This window comes from Scatophagus argus, chromosome 9 (assembly GCF_020382885.2).
Source record: "Scatophagus argus isolate fScaArg1 chromosome 9, fScaArg1.pri, whole genome shotgun sequence".
NCBI classification, from domain to species: domain Eukaryota; kingdom Metazoa; phylum Chordata; class Actinopteri; family Scatophagidae; genus Scatophagus; species Scatophagus argus.
The window spans coordinates 15153180-15174803 of NC_058501.1; the positions used below are offsets into that span (position 1 = coordinate 15153180).

At 39.8% G+C, this 21624-nt stretch overlaps 1 protein-coding gene across 3 annotated transcripts; it reads left to right on the forward strand.

The window, feature by feature from the left end:
- The first annotated feature begins 262 nt into the window (after positions 1–262).
- On the forward strand, positions 263–20407 carry rorc (RAR-related orphan receptor C). Of its 3 annotated transcripts, XM_046399965.1 has the most exons (13): positions 264–555; positions 694–793; positions 6889–6918; positions 14909–14994; positions 15854–15995; positions 16089–16439; positions 16555–16656; positions 16742–16863; positions 17306–17438; positions 17550–17657; positions 17753–17863; positions 18328–18437; positions 18572–20407. In XM_046399965.1, exons 2-13 carry the CDS (start codon positions 742–744, stop codon positions 18734–18736), a joined length of 1512 nt encoding a protein of 503 aa, XP_046255921.1. In that variant the 5' UTR covers positions 264–555; positions 694–741; the 3' UTR covers positions 18737–20407. The 3 variants fall into 3 exon arrangements, with proteins under 3 accessions (XP_046255922.1, XP_046255921.1, XP_046255923.1); XM_046399966.1 differs by lacking the exon at positions 6889–6918 and having other exon boundaries at positions 263–555; XM_046399967.1 differs by lacking the exons at positions 264–555; positions 694–793; positions 6889–6918 and adding an exon at positions 8067–8239.
- The last annotated feature ends 1217 nt before the right edge of the window (positions 20408–21624 follow it).

Here is a 21624-nt window from a genome sequence, read left to right on the forward strand (position 1 = left end):
GATGGATTTTATGAATGTTAAGTACATTATTTGCTGATTAATTCCCATTTAGCCGTGAAGCAAAAGGCCAAACCTGCGCGAGAAGTTAATGTCTCCTCTGTGCATTGTGTTTTCTCCATTAGTGTGGCGGAAATTTGTGGCAGCAACATGGGATTATATTTCTCAACTGAGCACTACAAAGCAAAACCCGATCCGCTGCTATTACGTAACAGCCGGTGACATAACTCTCCAGCCTGGGACGGTCAGGGCGCACAGAGAGCGCACGGAGGGACGGTGGGGGGGCGGGGGGGTGGACAAGGGCGCACGGCTGGTTAACGGCCGGCCGGTCCAGCTGTACGCTCTCCTATCTGCTGCTGCTGCTGCCTCGGGGGGAATTAAATTATTTCAAAACAGCCACACAAAAGGAGGTGTACTTTTAATCAAGGGAGCGCAGACAGAGAGGGTATGAAGATGACGACCGAGTTCTGGGATTCGCTGTAAGGACAGGAAGGAGACGAGATGGCAGTGCATGTTTTCAAATGCCTGCGCCGGCCCGGGCGTTAGAGAGACCAACAGGTAGTATGTGAGCATGAGTTTTGTCACGTTGTATTCTGAGTCAAATGGCCACAGGTTTTTTTTTCTTTTTTTTTTTTTTTTTGAAAAAAAACCCACTGACATAGCAAGGGGTCTGTGGTTTGTGTGTGTGACTGAGAGGTGAGTGTGTGAGTGTGTAGGGCTGCCCAGTGTTTTGACAGGAGAGTTATGGAATATGAGGAACCCGACGTGCCCCCAGCTGACACCCCCATCAAGAGAGGTAAGAGGATCCATCACTGAGGTTTTATTCTGCCCAGTACATTAGCACTGCTGTAGCATTTGTGGTCTATTTCATACCTCCTCTAGCTTGCAAGGTTGGTGTTGAATACTTTCAGCGTATTTGTTTGTCTTGTAAGTCATTTAAACTGTTGGTTTATGTCCCTCTCTCTTTTGCACAACAAAAACCCTCTGATCTCCCAGCATGCAATTCTGTATGTTACCCACTCCCACCAATTTCTGCTAACCTGTCCTGCATTGGCTGACTTTGTGTCTCTGTGTTACTGTCTTCTCTGTTACTGTGTTAAACTATTATCTTCTTTCCCTCCACTCTCATCCATCTTTACCCCAGTAACCCTGCTCATCCCTTTCTCTGTGGTGTGGTTAAGGTGCTGTGAGTGGGTAAGAATGGCAGTAAGCTGGAGTAATCCTTGGGGATTAGTTCTTGCTTTTGCTTCTGTTTTTGGTGAATGCTTTTCTATTCAAAGCCTCTGCCTGGCTAAAATCAAACTGTTGGCGGTCACTTGCGATAAGACACCTCTTCCCTCTGCCACAGACTGACCAACTGCTCACCTTTCCTATCTGTCTCACAGCACAACAGTTTGTTGGAGTTAACCTGCACTGCTGGAGCAAGGATGACTATGAACAATGCTGATGCTCACGTTGTAATGAATGGGAAGTGCAGAGTGAGGAAAGCAAAGTGTGAGAACAAGAACATTTACACCCTTTCCTCAAGTAAACATAGCAGGATTACAGTTGATTAATACTCCATCACAACAGCACACCAACACCATGCCATGCCATCAAGCTGTGCAGACAGTTTTGGTTACTTGAGTAATGCACATTATGTGTGACATGTACATAAATGTGTTTCAATGTGTCTTTTTTATACTGTCAGTTTGTAGAGATTTGAACTTTTGAATTGAAATGTACTCATATATCCAGTCTTACTGTAAACTACTGTAAATGTAGGAAAATTAGTTGAATGATGCAACATTCAAAGTTAAAGTTGCGCATCTTTATAAGATGAGATAAAAGCAGGGAAATTCACTTGTCATGGCAGTTCACAAGAACGGAATGGAGTGCAAAAAGCCAACGGATGCAAAACAGTTTCAAAAATAAAAAGTTATAAATGAACAGTTTTAAAGTAAACACTGTACAATATGCTACTATACAGACTATATACATATCAGCACAGTGGTGGAAGGTGATGATTGTGGCTAAGTTATTTTACTTAAACAGTCATCAATGACAATGATTTCAAGCCATGTGGATAGTTTTGGTTTTATTTGTCCAGAGTTTAAGATATCCACCACTGAGGCTTTTGCCACATCTCAAAGCCCTGGCATTTTTACTTTAAAAAAATCCTCAACAGTAATGTGTCTTCTCAAGAACGATTTCCTGGGAAGCATTTCAATTAATATGTTTACAGAAAGATTTGCTAGAAAGTAATGTGGCTAAAATATTGAATGATATTGTTTGTCACGAGTCGAGTGATTTACTGTGTAATCATTAGAAAGAGAGATTACAGAAAGGATAGGAGCAAAAATAGACATAAAGTATTTACTATAAGTGTAAATTGTCTGTTATGTGCACTCTCTTGTAATGTGACAATGTGTTCGTAACTAAATATATGTACTGTAGATATTTGTATGAGTTAGTCTCGCATACAAGGTTGAAATATATTCTTATTTTCTTTCATCATAATTTGTCTGTCTTCTTAAGTTGCTTCAGTGCAGTTACAAAAAGTCAACATATTAGCTGGAAAATTATGATTAAAATGATGCACAAGACATCTGCACATGACACACATCATTCACGATACTGTCTTCCGGAGTGGGAAGAGTTGTGACAATCTTTAAACTACATCAAGGGAAATAGATGTTAAGGGGCTAAATGTTTATGTAAAAACAAAACAAGAAATAAAAAAGAACAACAACATGAGCTTACTTATCAAGTCCTGGAACTGCTGTGATGGTGTTTTAATCTGGTTAAAGCGGAGTTTCAGTGTGGTTGTACAGTTTTTCATACTACTGAGATGGCTCATCTTAATGCGAGGAGTGTCTTGGTTTTAGTGGCTGCTGTGGGTGTCTTCTCATTTTTCTGGAGCGCTGGGTTTCGTCTCTGGTACTGCTTCACATCGCTTTTTCTCCAGCCTGCAAACTTTTCTCCTGTTTGTTATTGGATGCAAACTGTAAGGAATGCCTGTCATTTCCAGTAACTAAGAATCACCTCCTTCACATGGCTGATACCGATCAGATAACCGATATTCAACATTATTGTATTTTAAAAAGAAGTTCATCACCTGTAGTTAATGCGCTCGTGAGCATAAGAACGGCTGAGATGTGGTTTTAATAAGATTTGCTGTGTTAAAACCTTACAGACTTTTCCCTCCTCTCTGAACTCTTGTGGAACATGTATTGCAAAATACATCCGTGTTGTCTTCTTCTGAAACTGTAACCAAAAACAACAACAACAAAAAAAGCCCATCTACACCGCCGACGTCTTGTTTGGCTCTCTAGTCTACGCTGCATGGCTCATGCAGTTTGATGTCATTAGTGCGACGACAGCATGCTTCTTCTTTGTGTTTATTGACAGATTGCAGACAAACTTTAAAGGTCCATACCGCCACCTATTGCAGTGGAGAGTGCAGATGCTGTTTGATAAGTCAATGAAAGCATCTGACTTCATATTATTGGCTTTTTCTAAATATATAAATGTATTTTTTTCAATTTAGCTGGTAAGTAGTTGATAATATAAGTTACCCATTATCAATCCAATAATTTATTAGTTTGGTATATGTCGTGCATGGCTACAAATTGTTCATGGTGTCCCTCAGGGATGTATTGTGGGCCCAACCATCTTCTCCATATATGAATATCCTGCTGCGGAGCGAGCCTAATATCTGTGCTTGTTGTTACAGTGGTGACACATGGTGGCATCTCTGTAAACCAAAAAATTATACCAAGCGTTTGGCCTCTACATCTGACTGCTAGGGTTAGGGTTAGGGTTTTTTTTTTTGCAACTTAATGTGAGCAAAATTTGAAATTGTTTTGACAAATTAATTGCATTTTGCCCTTTCTATTAATGTATTATGAAATTCTGAAAAGTTATTTTTTAATCATTCATTTATTGAATGATTGAATTTTTAAAATCTTATTTTACAGAAAAAAAACAAAACATTTTGTCTTGCATTGAGTTTCCCATCATTGACTGCCAGTATACTGTAGTTTAGGATTTATTCAAATTGACAGTGATGTTTCATAAAGTGTTCCAGAGCCCACGTAGTAATATCCTTTATATGATCATGGGTTTCACAAAGTGCTGAACTGTGTAAACAACCAAGCCTTTCAATCATGACACTGCACAACTTTCCCATCTTTTGTTGCCCTTGCCCCAACTTATTTGAAACATGTTGCTGGAATCAAAATCAGAATGATCATATATTTACAAAAATCAACAAGGCTGTACTATTTTTAATAGTATTTCTCAAAAAGGATTTAAAAATGATCACATTCTGTTTTATTCATGTTTTAAACAGTATCACAACCTTTTTCAGAATTGAGGCTGTATATAAGCCCAAAAGATGTCAGGCTAATGGCACTTTTTGGCCGACAACTTATTTTAAGCCTGTCCAGCATACAAACCTGTTTTATTGGGCCTGACGGCTCAGTTTATACATATGTAGCTTTATCTACAGTATTCAATATATGTTCATTTTCTTTTTTGTTGTTGTATTGTGTTGTGTATTTTTGTTATTTTGTAAATTACTTTCTTGCATTTGTTTTGTGAGTTTTTAACTGTTCATCCATTTAGACTTATTTGAAAAGATAGGTATCTTATCTGAATTTATTATATTTAAATTTTGCATCAGTTCTCTGCTGTATAAGTCATGGTTAGTTTTCAGGCAAATTTATTGGCCCACTTTCTGAGTTCAGTGGGCTTCAGTGCTGTTATGTAACAACAACTGTCACTTCAGCAGTCAGCTTAGATGTCGGAGTGTAGAGAAGCAGTGAGATTTCGACTGAAGGGTGGTGTCGATGTTTGTGTTTTCTGTAAAGTGCAGTGAGTGTGTGGGTACATGGTGGTAAGTTTATGGCCTGGCTGGCAGGTGTGTTTTGCTAAATGCATTTGTACTATGTCACATTTAGTTTATACGGAAGCCAGTGTTGGTGATTGCATGAGATTCTTTTTCCACCACCAACCACCGACCACAACCATTTATTCCATTCTGCATGTATATCACTTTTAATTAGTCAAAATCATTAACAACACGTTTCAGTGGCTTAGCCTGAAATTCAGTGTGTCAATTAAACAGTACTTAAAACTTCTTAAAAAGTGAGCTATAATTTAATTGTCAGATAAAAATAAAAGATCTTTTTAAGGAAAACGCTATTATTCATTTCTATAACAAACTAACAAAAAAAGGGACAATCATTCTTTGCACTCGTAGTGAAATCATATTAATGCATTGTTGATGTAATTGCTCACTAAGCAATTACATCAACAAGCTCACTAACCCTCAGGGCCTTGAAAACATTTCAAACTCGTTAAAGAATTAAAAAATGCATTGCGCACCGTTTGGAAATGATGTTTGCTGACCTCTGTAAACTTCCTTTTAAAGTATAAGTCTTTCATTTTATTTAGCAATCACTTTCGCTCAGTTAGTGTTGAAATTTCTTTACATTTTCCGTCCGTGCGTGCACTGCTCTGCTTTCATTCCATGCTTTCTGCTTATGAAGCAAAACTTATTTGATGATGGGAGGAAAACAGTAGAAACCACAGAGGGCCTGATCTGGCGCCAGACAAAGGCTGGCTAGGCTAGCTGTACGTCTTCCATTGATAGTTATCTCCCCTGCTTTAAACCTTGCTGTCTCGCGTGCACACACGCACACACACACACACACACACACACGAGAGCAGAAATACAAACAAACAAAGAAACATACACACAGATACATTAACTCTTTCCTTCAGTTCCCTCCACACATTTACCCACACTCATAGCATCTGAGACTTTCTCACAATTTTGATTGAACAGACAAAAAAAGAGGACCTATTGCTTCACAGACACCCACCTTCCTCTGCTTTCATCTCCCGTGTGTGTATGGTTCACAGATATGCATCAGTATAAATAGGATTTTTTTTTTTTTTTTTGTTTAATCTCTCTGCTATCATCAGGGCTTCTTATCGGCCCACAGGCCTCTGTACATTGGGGAAAAATACTAAATACTACTACATCCTTTTCTAAACTACCACTGAGGATTTGACAATGAGGAGTTTATCAGAGCTGAATCTGCATCGGCCACAGTGTGACCAGAAGCCCTGGTCACATTTCATGTTAGTCTCATTTAACCCTTCAATTTAAAGCTGACACAGTGTATTTAATTATTGTGATTTCACATTAGGTGAACTTGGGTTTACTTGGTAATCTGCCTATTTGCCAGGTTTTGATGTTACATTGGACTAATGATTTACACTGCTGTAAACATGATGTTCCACCTGCAGTGCATTTTTCATTGGTAGAGGAAGTATTTCAATTACTTAGATTAAAATAATAATATGGAATTAAAAGTAAAAGTCCCCCTTTTAAACCTTTACTTAAGTAGAAGAAGTGCTGGCTACAAAATGTATGTAAAGATTTAAAAAATAAAAGTACTTATCATGTCTAATGGCCCCTTTCCGTGTTATATTGCAGGACATTATTAACATGTAAGCAATAGTTTCATGTTTCATGTAGCTGGTCATGTTGTGGTTGTTTAAACTCTTTGATATTGTCACTCCAGCTGTCAAATAAGTGTAGTGCACTAAAAAGTACATTCCCCTGTGAAAGGCAGTGAAGTAGAAGTATAAAACATTAAAAAACACAAGTAAAGTACAAAGACATAAAAATAGTACTTGAATAAATGTACTGTACTTTGGTAACCCCGGCAGGGTTAACACACTTTAGCATCACCATGTGGATCTGTGGATCAGAGTACACTACATTCTTATGTTTCTGTTTTTAAAATACTCACCTGGATACTCGTCTGTAATACAACCAGTAGTAAAACTAAGTTTTGTGTAGCTTGATTCAGTAACTGCATTTTTCTCCCTCAGGAGGGGTCGTGTCCAAGAAGACTCATTTGAGTAAGTTCTCTGTGAGATGCTGTAACTCTGTGTGTTAGTGTGCATGTGTGTCTGTGTGTGGTAGTGACATTGCTCATGTTTGTGCTAGATATTTGTGCATGCATTGTGGTTTACTTCATAGTTCAACATACAACATTGCACCTGTACAGCAAGAGACATGCAAACGCTGGCGTTGGGCTATTAGCAACACAGTGTGTGCTGTGTGTTGCACCTGTGCTGCCCCCCTCACACACACACACACACACACACACACACACACATTTACACACAGTGATGAAAATACAAAGTACTATGGCTTTGGCACCTTGGCATCTGAGTGCAGATGACAGCGATAATATCGCATCTTTTTTTAACTTCTTTGGTTTAACACTTTCTGCCACAGCTTTAGCACACCTGTATATGTTATCAAGTGTGGAGATGTTGTGTGTATCACACCACCCACCAATGTGTTTGGTGGTGCGATGATAAAACAAGAATAAATAATTATGATTTTCATTGATAGATGCTTGTGAATGACTGCACGTCTATGCTGTGAAGGAATCATTTAGCGTTTTGTTTTGCAGCTTAGTAGTAATGGCGCCCCCACCGTGGGTGGGTGATGGAGAATCCTGGTGGTCTTGTGTTGTTCGTTTTATCAGTCAGGTGCTATAGATGGAGCGTTGACAGACTGAGAGAATTACAGCTGAGTATGTTTACTCAAGTACTGTTCTCAAGCACACTTTTGGGGGATTTGCGTTGTTCTTCAGTATTATTACTTTTAATCGTGCTTTTTCTTATTACTGTCAGTGTAAAGCAATCCCCATGAGCATCATAAGGATCAACTTAAAAGACACACACAAAAAAAGTCACAGTCAGTCACAGTCATTCCTGTTCAGATTGGTTTAATTTAAATTCTCTGGGAGAGTCGAGAAGGTGTCAGACAGCGTAAGACAAATGTTTTAAATGTGGTACAGAGTGTGGGGGTGAAGGATAACAACAAAGGTACAAGGAAAAAGTACCTTGAGAAAGAAGCCAGAGCAGGGGACAGTCCCCCCCCTTTTCTATGTCTCTCTCTCTCTCTCTCTCTCTCTCTCTCTCTCTCTTTCTCACACACACACTCACACACACACACACTGACAAGGAAGGTGAGGCGGTGACTGTCACTCAAAAGTCTGAATATGTGTGCTAAAGCTGCAGTGAGCACCCGATCTGGCTTTCTAAAGGACGAACAAAAAAAGAAGATAGATTGAAAGAGTGAGAAAAAAGGTGGTGTGAAAAAAAGTTGGTCTTGTGAAAGTGGGACAAACGTCTGAGACAAGTGGAGGAGTGAGGATGATGCGAGGTAGGGATGAAGTTCTTTGGTGCGTGTGTGTGTGTGTGTTTGTGTGTGTGTGTGTGTGGGCAGTGCAATAAATTTTATCAATAAGATCAATTACGTGCTTTTCTGTAAAAGTTTCTCTCCTATAGTTTGCTATGATTCACAGTGTTAATACGACTGCATCCTGATGCTTCCGACAGAGCACCGTGTTGTTGTCAAGACGTCTAATAGTGGCACACTTAGGTTTGGTTTTCTTTTATTTTATTGTCAGCTTTGATCAAAATCGAAATAACCGTGTTTTCATGCACACTTCAACACCTGCGGCTTCAAAGGAGACAACTTTTGAACTTTATCAGTCTGTGTGATTACGCCTTTTTACATCAGGTTTGCTCTTTTGATGTAACACCAGGTTGAACCGTAAAACCTTCTCAAGGTCTAAGTGGCTTTAGATTACACAGCTCTGCAGTGATGTCAAGTTATTTTTTATCTAATATTATTTTAACGTTTTATTTAGTGTTAACGTTTTATTGAGCCAAAGATAGCTTCAGTAGTTTTGTTCTGGATCCTAGATTGCCTAGCTAATATATCGGTATACTTTACACCAAACCCTGTGAAGACAGGTGTTCTTAATTGTTTTGAAATTTAATAGGTTCTCTCAAAGTCTGCTTCACTGGATGACTGTTGGCTTACGTTTACATCAATATATGTGGTTCAGTTTTATGGTTTGGAAGTGTGACTCAATTTTTAGCTCCCTTTGATGCATTTAAGATTTGAATCACGCCTCAGATATTTCTACCCCCTCTGTACAGTGCAGCTCAGGCAAAAGGATGAGCTGACTTGAGATGTTGAGAGTCAGCGTGCAGTAAGTTGTATAGCAATGTTCACTTGTACCTCTTTAGCTGATCTGCAGAAGGTGTTGTGTCATCAGATCTCCATTAGAAGTAATATAATTAACACGAGAAACCAATTAGGGCTCAAGGGAGCAGGTCATAGTATCACATTTGAGACGCTGCAAGGCCCTTTTTGCAAATTCACTTCCACTGAAATGTAACCAATGTAAAGCCGACAGGAAAACAGGATGCTTCATGACCGCAGTGTATCAGTTTGAATGGACTGACACCACACACATACAGGATGCAGAGGAAATGCTGCCTGAAAATGCGATTATTAAAATGGTAATAAATTTGATTTAACGAGCAAAGTACTTCAAAACTAACAGAACAAAAATACTCACAACACAGAGAGGGGAAGCAGCAGCAAAGAGACAAATGATAAAAAGATATTGGTTTTCTCCGTGCAAGTCACTTACACACTTTCTCTCCTGCGACATGCAAACTCTTTCTCTCTCTCTCTCTCTCTCTCTCTCTCTCACACACACACACACACATACACAGTTCCACAACTGCTTGTTAGATGGCGCCTAGATGTAGCATATCTCTGCAGCTGTGTGTGGATACTGTGTGTGTGTGTGTCAGAGAGAAAAAAAAAAGGCTCCTGTTGTCGAACATACAACTTCATATTCTTGTGTCTTAACTTCAGTGTTAAACAATTAATGATGTATCTCTTGAGTATTACATTATTATTATTATTGTTATTACTCAGTGCTTGATACTGAAATTTTCTCACACACGCACATTTCATACGGCTTTGTTGTTGTCTTCGGGGGGATTCCTGTGTAGATTCTGATGCAGTTTCTTTATCAGAAAGGATTTCCTTGTTCCTCTGGGTGCACAAACCTGCATAGCACTTCCAAAGCAGCAAAAGTGTTTGGCTTTAGATCAAAGCTAACATCAAAATCACAGGTGACGCATTCCTCCGAAAAATATGGTAAAAGAAACACAACAGTTGAGCTGATTCATACCCTTGGCTCCTGTCAAAACATTACCTCTTTCAAACACCCCCAAATTCAGCCTGCACTTCAAAGTAAAATATGGTAGATTGTATGCTAATTTGTGCTCAGATCAGCTTTGATAATTTTCTCAGACAGGACACTGTAGGTAGTTTTTCTCACTCTGTTGTTGTGAAATAATGAATGAAACCCAGTCTTTCTCACATTTATGTAACAGCGAGCTCAGTTGGATTCTAGAAGATAAAGATATTTAACAGCCATATACCTGTAGTCAGCAGTGAATCATTAATAATCAAAACTGTTTAGTAACTAAATATTTGGTAGAGAAGAGTAGTGGGAAATACTTATTATTAAAATGCTAAAGTTTGTTAGTTTAGTTTATTGGCAATTGATTTTATTTGAAATGATAATGAGTCCTTGTTTCTTTCTGCTTGTTTCCTTTGTTTTATTTATTTTTAGATCTTTAAATACAGGTCAGTGAATTACGTTTTTAAATAAAAATGAATATAAAATAAAAACTAAAAATATAGATCCCTTTCTTCATTGTGCCAGTGCCACTGAATCTAAAGCTGAATTTGTTATGGCATTTAACTTTTTTTTAATTGTATTTTTGAATACAAATGCATGAGAAAAGCATACATTTTATATGCCATTATTATATATTCTATTTAATTAACTACAGACATTTGAATTATCATCTTTTCCCCCTTCTTAAATTTTGATTTGGTCTGAGTAGCAAATGTAGTGTGGTTAGTGCTCAGATGAGACATGATATTTTGAACATGAAAGATGTTGAAACGTTTTAAACATCCTCAGCTGATACACAATTAAAATCTAAGTACAATTTGTAAGGATGACGTAATTAATACGGCTGATCACGACATGATCAAAGAAGGTTTTCTTTAGTAATAAAGCTAATGAGAATAATTATTATTTAAATAATTTAAACTCATATTATGTAAGTTAATGTTGTAGAGAGAAAAGGTGGTAAATAATCCTCCTGTACTGTGTTTCAAAACGTGGCATCTGAAAATCTGTGACTAATGAACAGTCTGATTGTTTGTGAGAGGTTAACAATCTGTTTGTTAGTGTGTGTGTGTGTGTGTGTGTGTGTGTGTGTGTATGGGGGGTGTGAGGTGTATGTACAGATAGCTTTGTTTGCATTCTTGGTTGCGTGTGTACCAAAGGTGAGCTTCCGTCAGAGGAAAGTTGAGGTTTTTTGTCCTTTTACAGTGCAAAGGACTGACTGCTGACAATGTGATTTTGGCAGAGAATAATGAGTTGAGAGTGCAACTTGTATCATCCTCCACTCCACACACACACACACACACACACACACACACACACACACACACTCACATTCACACACACACACACACACACTCACACTCAGTACTGTGAGTTGTACTGAGAGTTATCGATCTGTCCACATTTCCGAAATTTTTGTGTATACATTAACAAATATACGAGACACGTTGCTGACTCCTTCAGGCTCATTCAGCGTCTTTTATCATATTGGAAAGCCTAGGTGTAGTACTCTTTAGTATCATCATCAAAGCTGAGAATCACAAAAATTGAGAACTTGTGGTCCCACTTTCAGAAGGAAGTCGTCACAGTCAGACCTCCCATGATTTTTGATTGCCGTTATACGCAGAAGTGATTGATAACTTTAAGTGCTGGTTGACAGACGTAAATCAGTCCGTCAGTGTGCGGCAGCGTCTTCATATACCTTGTGTGCGGAAGTGTGGGAGGTGACACTCTTTTATTTTGACTGACGGACTAGAATATTTCCATCACTTCACATCATCTATAGTGCTCAAACCTTTTCAATTCTGCACATGCTGCACTGAATTTAAATCGACTGGATCGATAGTTTTACTCGAGAGATCTCACTTCAGTATGAATATGTTAATATAGCTTCGTGTGGTGTGTTTATGGTTGGTTTCATACTGTACTTTGTCACTGGGACACAGTGAAAATGTAAGACGTTGAGGGTTTGACAAGAGTAAGTCATGATATATTGTAATTAAACTAGATAGTGCTGCTGGGATAGACCATACTGGACAACAAAATGATGAAGAGCAATTTGCACATAAGAGCTGTACTCCCCCTCCCCCAACACCTTATTAATTAGGTCATGTTGTGCTGTTGATCAGGCCTGCCTCATGAGGGTTAACCAATATAAACTATTTCGACATTAGGCAGTAAAAAGTGCACTTTTACATTCATCACACACGCATTTGTAAATAAAGCGCTGTCTTTCAGCCATATTGGGTGCCAGACACAGTAACGTCTTCTGTGTCACTGAGAAAGACACTCATGGAAGAAATAAGGATGGTTTAGCTATTTTCTGTATTTTTATCTCTCATATGCATGCACAGACACCAGGAGATGCTGGGTTAGATAGGGTGAGGCCTGTGGCCAGGTGAGACAAAAAAAACCCACAGGACTTGCTGATTACAGATTGGTAAATGTTTATCTGCTGTTGAGTACATTTTGACTGACAAATACTGGTGTTTTTAAATACTCACGGGCCATCAAAAAATGTACGTTTTAGTCACAGTTGTAATGGGTGAGTCCCCACCAGAGGGGAACTTCTGCTGTTGTCATGGGGGTACATAGAGAAATTGTGGAGAAAAACCTGAATTAATGATTTCATTAAAATAAATACTTATTTTGACCACTTTAATCTTGGTGTTTTTGCAATTAGGAGTTATGTACAAAAACGTTTAAAAAAATGTATGAGAAAAAGTACTCATACAGTAACGAATGACCTGTTGAAATGGACAACTGAACTTAATGGATGAATGGTTGAAGCATCCAGCGTTTGCCATGTCAACACCCAGAACTAAACATCCAGCTTAAAACTAATTCAGATGAACACATTAAGAGCATAACTTGTGCTTGTGGTGATGAATGGGAACTTAAGATCATCAGACAGGGAAGTTTGTCCTATTAAAAACAAGGTTTGGAACCAGCACTTTAAATATCGTGGTCTCATTTGACTGAGCTGAGAACGATTACAGCTACAATTGCATGGGAAGTTAATGGAGGAGGAGTGCGTGCGAAAGTGTGTATGTGTGAGTGTTTCTATAATGTGTGTGTGTGTGTATGAACAGTGAAAGGTTGTGGGTCACAGTGGATTTCCTGTTGTTTGAGGTTGACAATCAGCACTGAAATAGTGAGAAAACAGAGACCACTCATGTTCTCTCTGCCTGTCCTGTACTGCTGACAGAAACACAATCATAGTCACAGCTCAGTAACTTTATTTTACTGACTAAACAATACAATAATATACGTCACATGGTATATAACTTTCAGAGAAGTGTTTCTTCCTCAGAGAGTAATTTATTTGAACCGTCCAGTTGACTTGTATCGAATCAGAATCTTGTCAAATCAGTGACACACTCTAAAACTCATCACGGTGACTCTTGAGGTTAATCAGTACCCTGTTTTTGTATCTCATCAGTTGTGCAGTATGTCTTTCTGCTTTCTCCTACATGATTTTACATTACAGCTGCATTATTTTCTTTTATCTTTTGTACCTCAGACCGGTTGTCCTCCTCATCTCGGGATCCCTGTGGCACTAGATAAAGAGGGCACACACTGACACACTAACACACACTCGTGAAGAAATCTGACACACTTATGCACGGAAATGCAAATACTATCGTATATAAGCATCAGCACACAGACGTAAGAATCACACCTTCAGTGCATTTGTGGAAGGAAGAGAGGAAATGACAAGAACAGATACAATGACCGATAATTTAGTGATCTTAAAAAAGAACAAAATAACAACATTGTGTCCCCTGCTTCCTGGTTGTGTGTCAATCAATGCTAAGAATATGTTGAACAGTGTGATTTAGGTGTGATTTGGAGTATGTGGTGCATTGTCTTCATCGTTTTAGTTGAGATATGTTGGCCAGGTCATACTATCTTGCTAAGGCAGCATTTATTGTACTTTGATGAATCAAATGATCATTTGATTGTCACAAAAGTCATCACTATGCAAAAAAAAAAAAGAAAAAAGAGGGGGGCCGTGAGATCAGAGATCAGGGGCAAGGGGGGTTGGGGTGGGGGAATGGCCATTACTGGCAGTGATGAAGGAGAGAAAGTGCATTACTGGCAGTTGTGTCCTTGATGAGCGAGACAGAGAAGGATTCACAAAGAAAGACATGACATAAAAGAGGGGACAGTCAGAGTGAAAGAGAAGCCAGTCAACCACATGAAAGCATTCTGAGGTTGACACCTTCGTATTCTCCGCCCTTCTCCATTTGCAAATATTCCATGTCCTCAGAAGACTCTCTCCTCGCCGTTTTGATGTTATTTTGTTCGCGTTATTAGGGCAGGTGTTGGAGAGGAAAATACCTTTGGTTTACTTTGGTCACACATCAACTGATAGAAGGGGAAGTACAGCGCAAGACTTAAGTTCTCACAGTGGGAATCACTTTTTAGTGAACTGCTTTGAGTAAAGGGTTTTAAGATTTATGTTTTATTGGATATTAAAATCTTTTATGAATCGGAAAACAGGGAGAAATCTTTATCTAATCTTTAGATCAACATAAACTATTGTAATGTTTAACTAGATGGAGACTGAGTTAGAGTTACAAGGAACTGTATTGTCACAGTGATGACACATCAGCAGATGTCATCAGGTCAGGTGTCAAGATTCAAGATCTTTAAATTGACTGACAATAACAAACTTATAACAAACTTACTACTTAACACATGCATGCATGTTTCAGTTGTTATGTCTCTCTTGGTGTGTTACCTGAGTGACTGTGAAGTGGCACCTGTGTGGAGCAAAACATTAACATGATTTCACTTCCGTGTTTGTTCAGCCCAGATTGAAGTTATCCCATGCAAGATCTGTGGTGATAAGTCCTCTGGAGTGCATTATGGCGTTATCACTTGTGAGGGCTGCAAGGTGAGACCTGACACATACTCACTGTACAAACATACACGTATCAGTGTTAAAGAAGAACAAAGGGGAAACAGCTAACCTGGCTCTGTCTGAAGGTAAAAAATCCTTCTACCAGCACCGCTAAAGCTCATTAATTGCTCATTATAACTTGCTTGTTTCATCTGTACTAAATCCTGAAATATCCAATAGACTTGTTGAGGTTTTACAGATGGTTGTGTGTTGTTAATATTACTTGAACAGGTTACTTCTTGATGTGTCTCCTGGATGTCAGAGCCAGGCTACCGGTCTCCCAGTGAGCCTGTAGCAAACCTAACTGGCTGCTGGCTCCAGTTTCATACAGAACATACAGATTTTAGAGCGGTTTCACTCTTTTTATTTAACTCTCGGCAAGAGCCAAGAGCCATACTGTACAGTATATAAAGATGAGCAACATGACATCTTCCCAAAGAAGAAACCAAAACATCTTGATCTCCCCCTAGTGGCTGGAGGTAATATAGATCATAAATCAGATGGAACATGGGCAAAGTACACCTCAGATAATTTTCTTCCAAAACATCGTCATTTTAGGTAGTTCTTGTCATGCTGATAAGTATAGTTTTAATCAAGTCTATGCTATAAAATAGCTATGAAGTTGGCATGTTTCAATATTTCAACTGGACTTGTTTTAGGTTCTTGAACCTCACAGGCGTATTTCCCTATATATTTCAACATACATTCAGCTGATAAGTAACAAGAAATGTGAGCACAGAAGCCACAAAAAACTGTGTCATTTTCACAAGGGATTCTTCTCAAAAGTCAGTATTGCTATCTACATCAACAATTATGTTTCTTCTGGCCTCCTTTAACGGTACCCATCCCTCAGGGATTTTTCCGGCGGAGCCAGTTGCCTACTGTATCCTACTCCTGCTCCAGGCAGAGCAACTGTCAGATTGACCGGGCCAGCCGCAACCGCTGCCAACACTGCCGTCTGCAGAAGTGCTTGGCACAGGGCATGAGCAGAGATGGTGAGACACCTACAGACAGACAGACAGGCAGATGAACTATGTTCTCCATTCACAGCATTTGTTCTAGATGTTCATTTATTTTGTCCTCCTCAGCGGTGAAGTTTGGGCGGATGTCCAAACGTCAGCGGGACTCTCTGATCGCTGAAGTGGAGAGGCACCGACAGCAACAGCAGCAACAGCAGCAGCTTCAAGGAGAAGCCCAGTCTGTCTTGTCCTACCCTGCCAAGGCCCGTCAAGACCGCTCCCCACAGCTCCTTCAGCCCATGGCCTACTCCTTCACCGGGGACACCGAGCTGCTGTCCTACACCGCTGACGTTCACCCTTATCTGGTGTGCTCCCCGGACGAGTCGCAGGTGTCGGGTATGATCTACCGAGGCGCAGGTGTGTCTCCCACATCGAGATCCCAGGTGAGGGGGGACAGCAGTGGACACCCTGACATAAGAGGTGAGTCACTGTGTGTGTGTGTGTGTGTGTGTGTGCGTGCACGCTGCCTTCGCTGTGTGCAATCCTATTATGTTTATTTCTTATTTTTTTCTGTTGCTCTTGCTGCTCTCGTCAGGTTTTGACTCCAGACAGCCATCTCACGAGCTGATGGCGATTCATCCCTACAGCCCTCTGGAAGATCCTTACAGCCACTATCCTCACTCTCTGAGAAACATAGGTGAGCAAACAGCATGGAGGACTAATGTGCATGAAAGTGTGTTATGTTTTTAGTATTTAAACATGTTTATGTATTTAATTTTCAGATGAGCTGTGTGCCAGCATTGTGCGCTCCCACAGAGAGACCAGCCAGTACAGAGTGGAGGAGCTGCAGGCTCTCAGATGGAAACTGTTCAGCAGAGAAGAGATCCAAGCCTACCAGAGCAAGGTACACCAACCTGATGGCTGTTCTTTGCCTCTGTGTGTCCTTACTCTGGCCCTCTCAAAACAATCCATACCATTTCAGATGGCCTAAGACTGAAGCTACTGTTCATTCATCAAAGAGAAAACTTGTTTTATCATCTTCCTCTTTCGTCTCCCTCTTTGATCACACAAACACTTGTGTTCAATTTAAAGTTAATGACTCAGTGGACCCTCCAACAATCGCTTTTCAGTGTAATATCTAATTAAAGTAAATTATGTGATAAAGTATAGAAACTTGATCATGCTAAATTAGAGGGGCAGTAGACTAAGTGCTTAGGGATGTGGGGGTGAGTTTATGTGGGATGAGTTTAAATTTTGGTTGATTTTAATGTTATATTGCAAAAAAGACTTGTTAGAAATAAGCTCACCCTACATCTTTTTTTCCATCTGACGTACTCTTGCTTCAGTCAGTGGATGAGATGTGGCAGCACTGTGCCATCCGACTGACAGATGCCGTGCAGTACGTGGTGGAGTTCGCTAAGCACATCCCAGGCTTCCGTATGCTCAGCCAGAATGACCAGATTGCTCTCTTGAAGACTGGTGAGTTTACCTGTTGCTTACAAGAAGGGACCATCGCTCACTGTCTAACATGCTTTTTATCTCTCTTTTCTCATCGTTTAACTGATCCCATTTCTTCCTCTGTTCGCTCAGGGTCCATGGAGGTGGTTCTGGTCCGGATGAGTCGGTTCTTCAACACAGAGAACAACACTGTCTTCTTTGACGGGAAATTTGCTGGAGCCGAAGTCTTCAGGTCTTTGGGTGAGGATTGCTCTGCACACTGAAACCATTTGTGTATGGATCACTACATATGAACATGACGGTGTATCATCGTTATATGGATTCTTTTCTTGCAGCATGTGGTGATTTAATCGCAGCAGTGTTTGACTTTGCTCATGGTATGTGTGCTCTAAAGCTCACTGAGCACCAGATCGCTCTCTTCAGCGCTTTGGTTCTGATCAATGCAGGTAAGATGCACTCTGTTTAAGCTTTTCACTCTCCATCTGGCAATGTCCTTTTTATTTTGTTTGTTTGTCACCTTTGTTCTCTAGGATTTGTCTACATTTTTAGATTTACAGTGATGGCTCTTTATGGCAAAATCTGCTCAGTGTTCAGACCAAAAAGTAAACATTTTCAAAGAATACTTTTATGTCCAAATTTAGCAAATGACTGATATATTTTTAGTCATCTCTAGCTAAATGTCTCAGTTTGTCCTTTCCTTTTTAAAAACACTGTTCAGCTTTTATTAAACATGGATCAGATTTGTCAGACTTACACCCTATCCATCATATTTTACACTGTGATTTCATCCATTCATTGACTCATTCACAACTAGCCTCTCTGCTCCCCACTGGCTGGTAATAGCTGTGGTAATATTAGGAGGCCACACAGTAAGGCCCTTTTTTATTCTTCTCTTTGTCTTTCTGTGCAGATCGTCCATGTCTGGAGGACAGAAGCAGGGTTCAGCGAGTGCAAAGAAGCATGGAGTTAGGGCTCAGACACATTCTGCACCGAGACAACCAAGAAAGTCTATTGCACAAGGTAAAGGTCTGTCTCTTTAGCCCTCTGACTGGCTAAAAGCTGATGGAAAAAAATGACCATATTATTCTTTCATCTGCATGTTCCTGGTTGTAGTAGTGAGATGATGTCTAAATGTGTCTGTGTCCTCCCTGCAGCTGTCCCAGAGGATGGCAGTGTTGCGTTCGCTGTGCAGTCTACACATGGAGAAGCTGCGCTGGTTCAGTCAGCGTTACCCTCTCACTGTCCACTCTCTGTTCCCTCCACTCTACAAGGAGCTGTTCGCCTCTGAAGCAGAGCTGTTGCCAGGGACAACTCACTGATGATTCACTAGAATATAACACACACGTTCACGTCATGTGAACACACACACACACACACACACACACACAAACACACACACACGCATTATTTTAAGTCTCATCATTTCTTCCTGGCAGAATCTATTTTTCTAATGATGAAAGATAAAAATGAATAAGTGAGAAAAGCACAGTAATTGTATTTGGGAAAGTCCCAGTTTTTTTTGTTTTTTTGTTTGGTAGATTGTGTAAGACATAAATTTCAGTGTTTTTGTAGCTTAAAGCTATTTTGATTATTCCAGAGAAATATGTTAATCTGTCAGTGGGATTCATTTTCTCACAGGATGTGCTATTTTGACTCCAGTTACACTTACTGTGTGTCACAGTGGGCTCAGACATAAAGATTCCAAGAGGCAGGACACCTGGTCATTGTCAACTGAAACTTAAAATGTTAGTCCACCCAAAATCTTCTGCCTGTATAGTTAAAGGGTAACTTTAAAAACCTGTGAATGCCATCAACTGGGATCAGCTTGAAAGCGCAAACTACATTTGAGCAGGTTAAGACCCAAGGAAAGAATCATGCAGTAACAACAAATATGCAAGCAGAGCCAAAAACTCAACAAGCTTAGCGTGCTTCTTTCCTTGAGGAAACATCAAGAACAACACCAGATTCATGAAATAATCAACAATACACAGTCTATTCATGTGTTCAGTATCTGTGAAGTTCACATTTTCACTTAAATTGGACTAAGGATGTACACTGATTCTTACTGCACGGTCCTGTTGAGCTTTAGTTTATGCAAATTAAATCCTCCTGCTTTTAGTCAGTGTTTCAGCCACAAAAGAGAATAATTTGGGGTGCAGCATTTCTTTAATGCTTATGCTTGTGGCTGAGACCCAGGGAGGCAACAGTGCCTGCGAGGAAGCAGACACAATCTTACCCTTGTGTAATTATCTCTATGCTCCTGAGCATTTTTCCCAAACTAGCCAGAGGTACTCACCAAGTCGTTCTGGAGCCTGAGCACTAGACTGCACCCAGAACCAATCACGCAGATCACGCTGATTGCCGTCAGCTCGTCATTATTGTTCGATTATGCTGTTTCGGCAATGTTAGATATTTGAAGGCTAACTGGAAGACATAAAAGCTGTTTACCATGCTGGTAAACTATATGGTCGTCCCCAGATCGCTTGTCCTCATCGCGTCAACCTCAGAAACCAGCTGTTGAGCTGAATGTGAAACAAGAGACATCCTACGTCTTTGTATCTGTATGTCTGTAGAGAAATGTTTCTCCTCAGGTTGATGTTTCACAGATTAACTAATACTGAGCTCAGCATCCAAGCTGTACCTCTAAACTCTTATCCTTCGTGTTTGAATAAATCCTCACATACTTTTGTATCTTTTGAGCTTTGAAAAGACGTTGCATTAAAAGTAGAAAAAATTTTCAGTAAATAAACATGGAGATACAGTAGACATATCCTCATATGTGTGCAAACCTTTCCTTTTTTTCTGATTAACTTGCATATGTTTTTGTTTTCTTCATATCTTTAAATAAAGCCAGCAGTAAAGAGGAAATAATGATAGGTTCCAGCATTAAGTAGCCTACTCTATGCCCAGATGCCCAGTTTGTTCCTGGAACGAGTGACATGATAATGAAAATTCCTTGTAAATATTTTAATAAACTGCTGAAACTGTGACACTGTGCAGACTTTGTTTACTTGTGGAAAAAGTGTGTCATATAAACTGATGACGTGCAAGAAAAAAAAGGATCTTGTTTTGGTACGATAAAGGACAATCCTTAACTCAGCAAAATACACAGTTTATTCATAGGCGACATAGTTCTGAAGTGATAAGCCTGATTTATCATTCTCACTAACACATTGAAGAGCACATTCCCAGCACTGTACTCAGCTGCAGCAGCATTTAACATGGAAATATTAGTCATTGTGGATGACCCTTCTGCAACACTGGCAATGGAAAGTCATCATCAATTTGTCATAGATAGAAACGGTTGCTAACCAAGTCAAAAGGAAGCAAATTAAAAGTCTGAGTCAATCGGATGTGGCAAATACGTCATTTGCCTGCGAAAAAGCCACAAAGAACTCATCTTAAATGAGCCTTAAGTTGTGCTAGAAAACTAGTAGTGCTGTTATCTTGTTCTGTGTGCGGTTGTTTGACTTTCTAAATAACTCCCATATGCAGTGATTTGTTGTTTGGTATTTCACTTTGGCTTGGAGAGACAACTGATAAACAGATCTTTCTCTCATGTTGAATAGAAGACAGATACAGTAAATCATTTCCCGCCCGGTGTCCCCTCAGCTATTGCACCCACAGCAATCAAAGGAGGGGAGCCATTTTTAATTTCTCCCCCAGTGGTTTCTTCTCTTTTTTTGCTGATATGCTAAGGTACTTCTGCTTTTACTTTGACCCATAAAGTCCTCAGAGACATGCAATTGAGCAATATAAACAAACACCACTTGATTTTACTCCTGAAAGTTAAGGAAAACAAACTGGCCGCAGTCTTCCAATAAAACAGTCTGTAAACTGTCAACTCATGCTCGTATTTTGATCATAAAACCAGTTTTCGGCAGCCTAACAGCCTTAAGGCAAGCTAGATCTGTTACATTTGACTGTCTCAGTACTTTCATGGGAAACAGCAGTTTCTTTTTGCCCAGTATGATGATGAGAGAGAGTGCATTGCAGCTCAATCTGGATTTGTTTGACATTCTTTCCTCTCTGACCTCTCGGGGGAATTTCTACTTGAGACAAACATTTCTGAACAGTTTCCGGATCCTTACCAACTGAAAACTCTGATTCCAATATCCCGTGCATATGATGGGAACGAGCAGAGCAACAAAAGCAGAATGATCCTTTAAGGTTTAACTGTGGCCTATAGAGCGCACACTGTGGAAAC

Excerpts from the sequence above, each read along its gene's own strand:
- rorc (XM_046399965.1), top strand. The coding sequence starts at position 742 with ATGGAATATGAGGAACCCGACGTGCCCCCAGCTGACACCCCCATCAAG. Across the intron at positions 6,919-14,908 it reads GTCCAAGAAGACTCATTTGA|CCCAGATTGAAGTTATCCCA; the intron begins GTAAGTTCTCTG and ends GTGTTTGTTCAG. Across the intron at positions 14,995-15,853 it reads TCACTTGTGAGGGCTGCAAG|GGATTTTTCCGGCGGAGCCA; the intron begins GTGAGACCTGAC and ends CCCATCCCTCAG.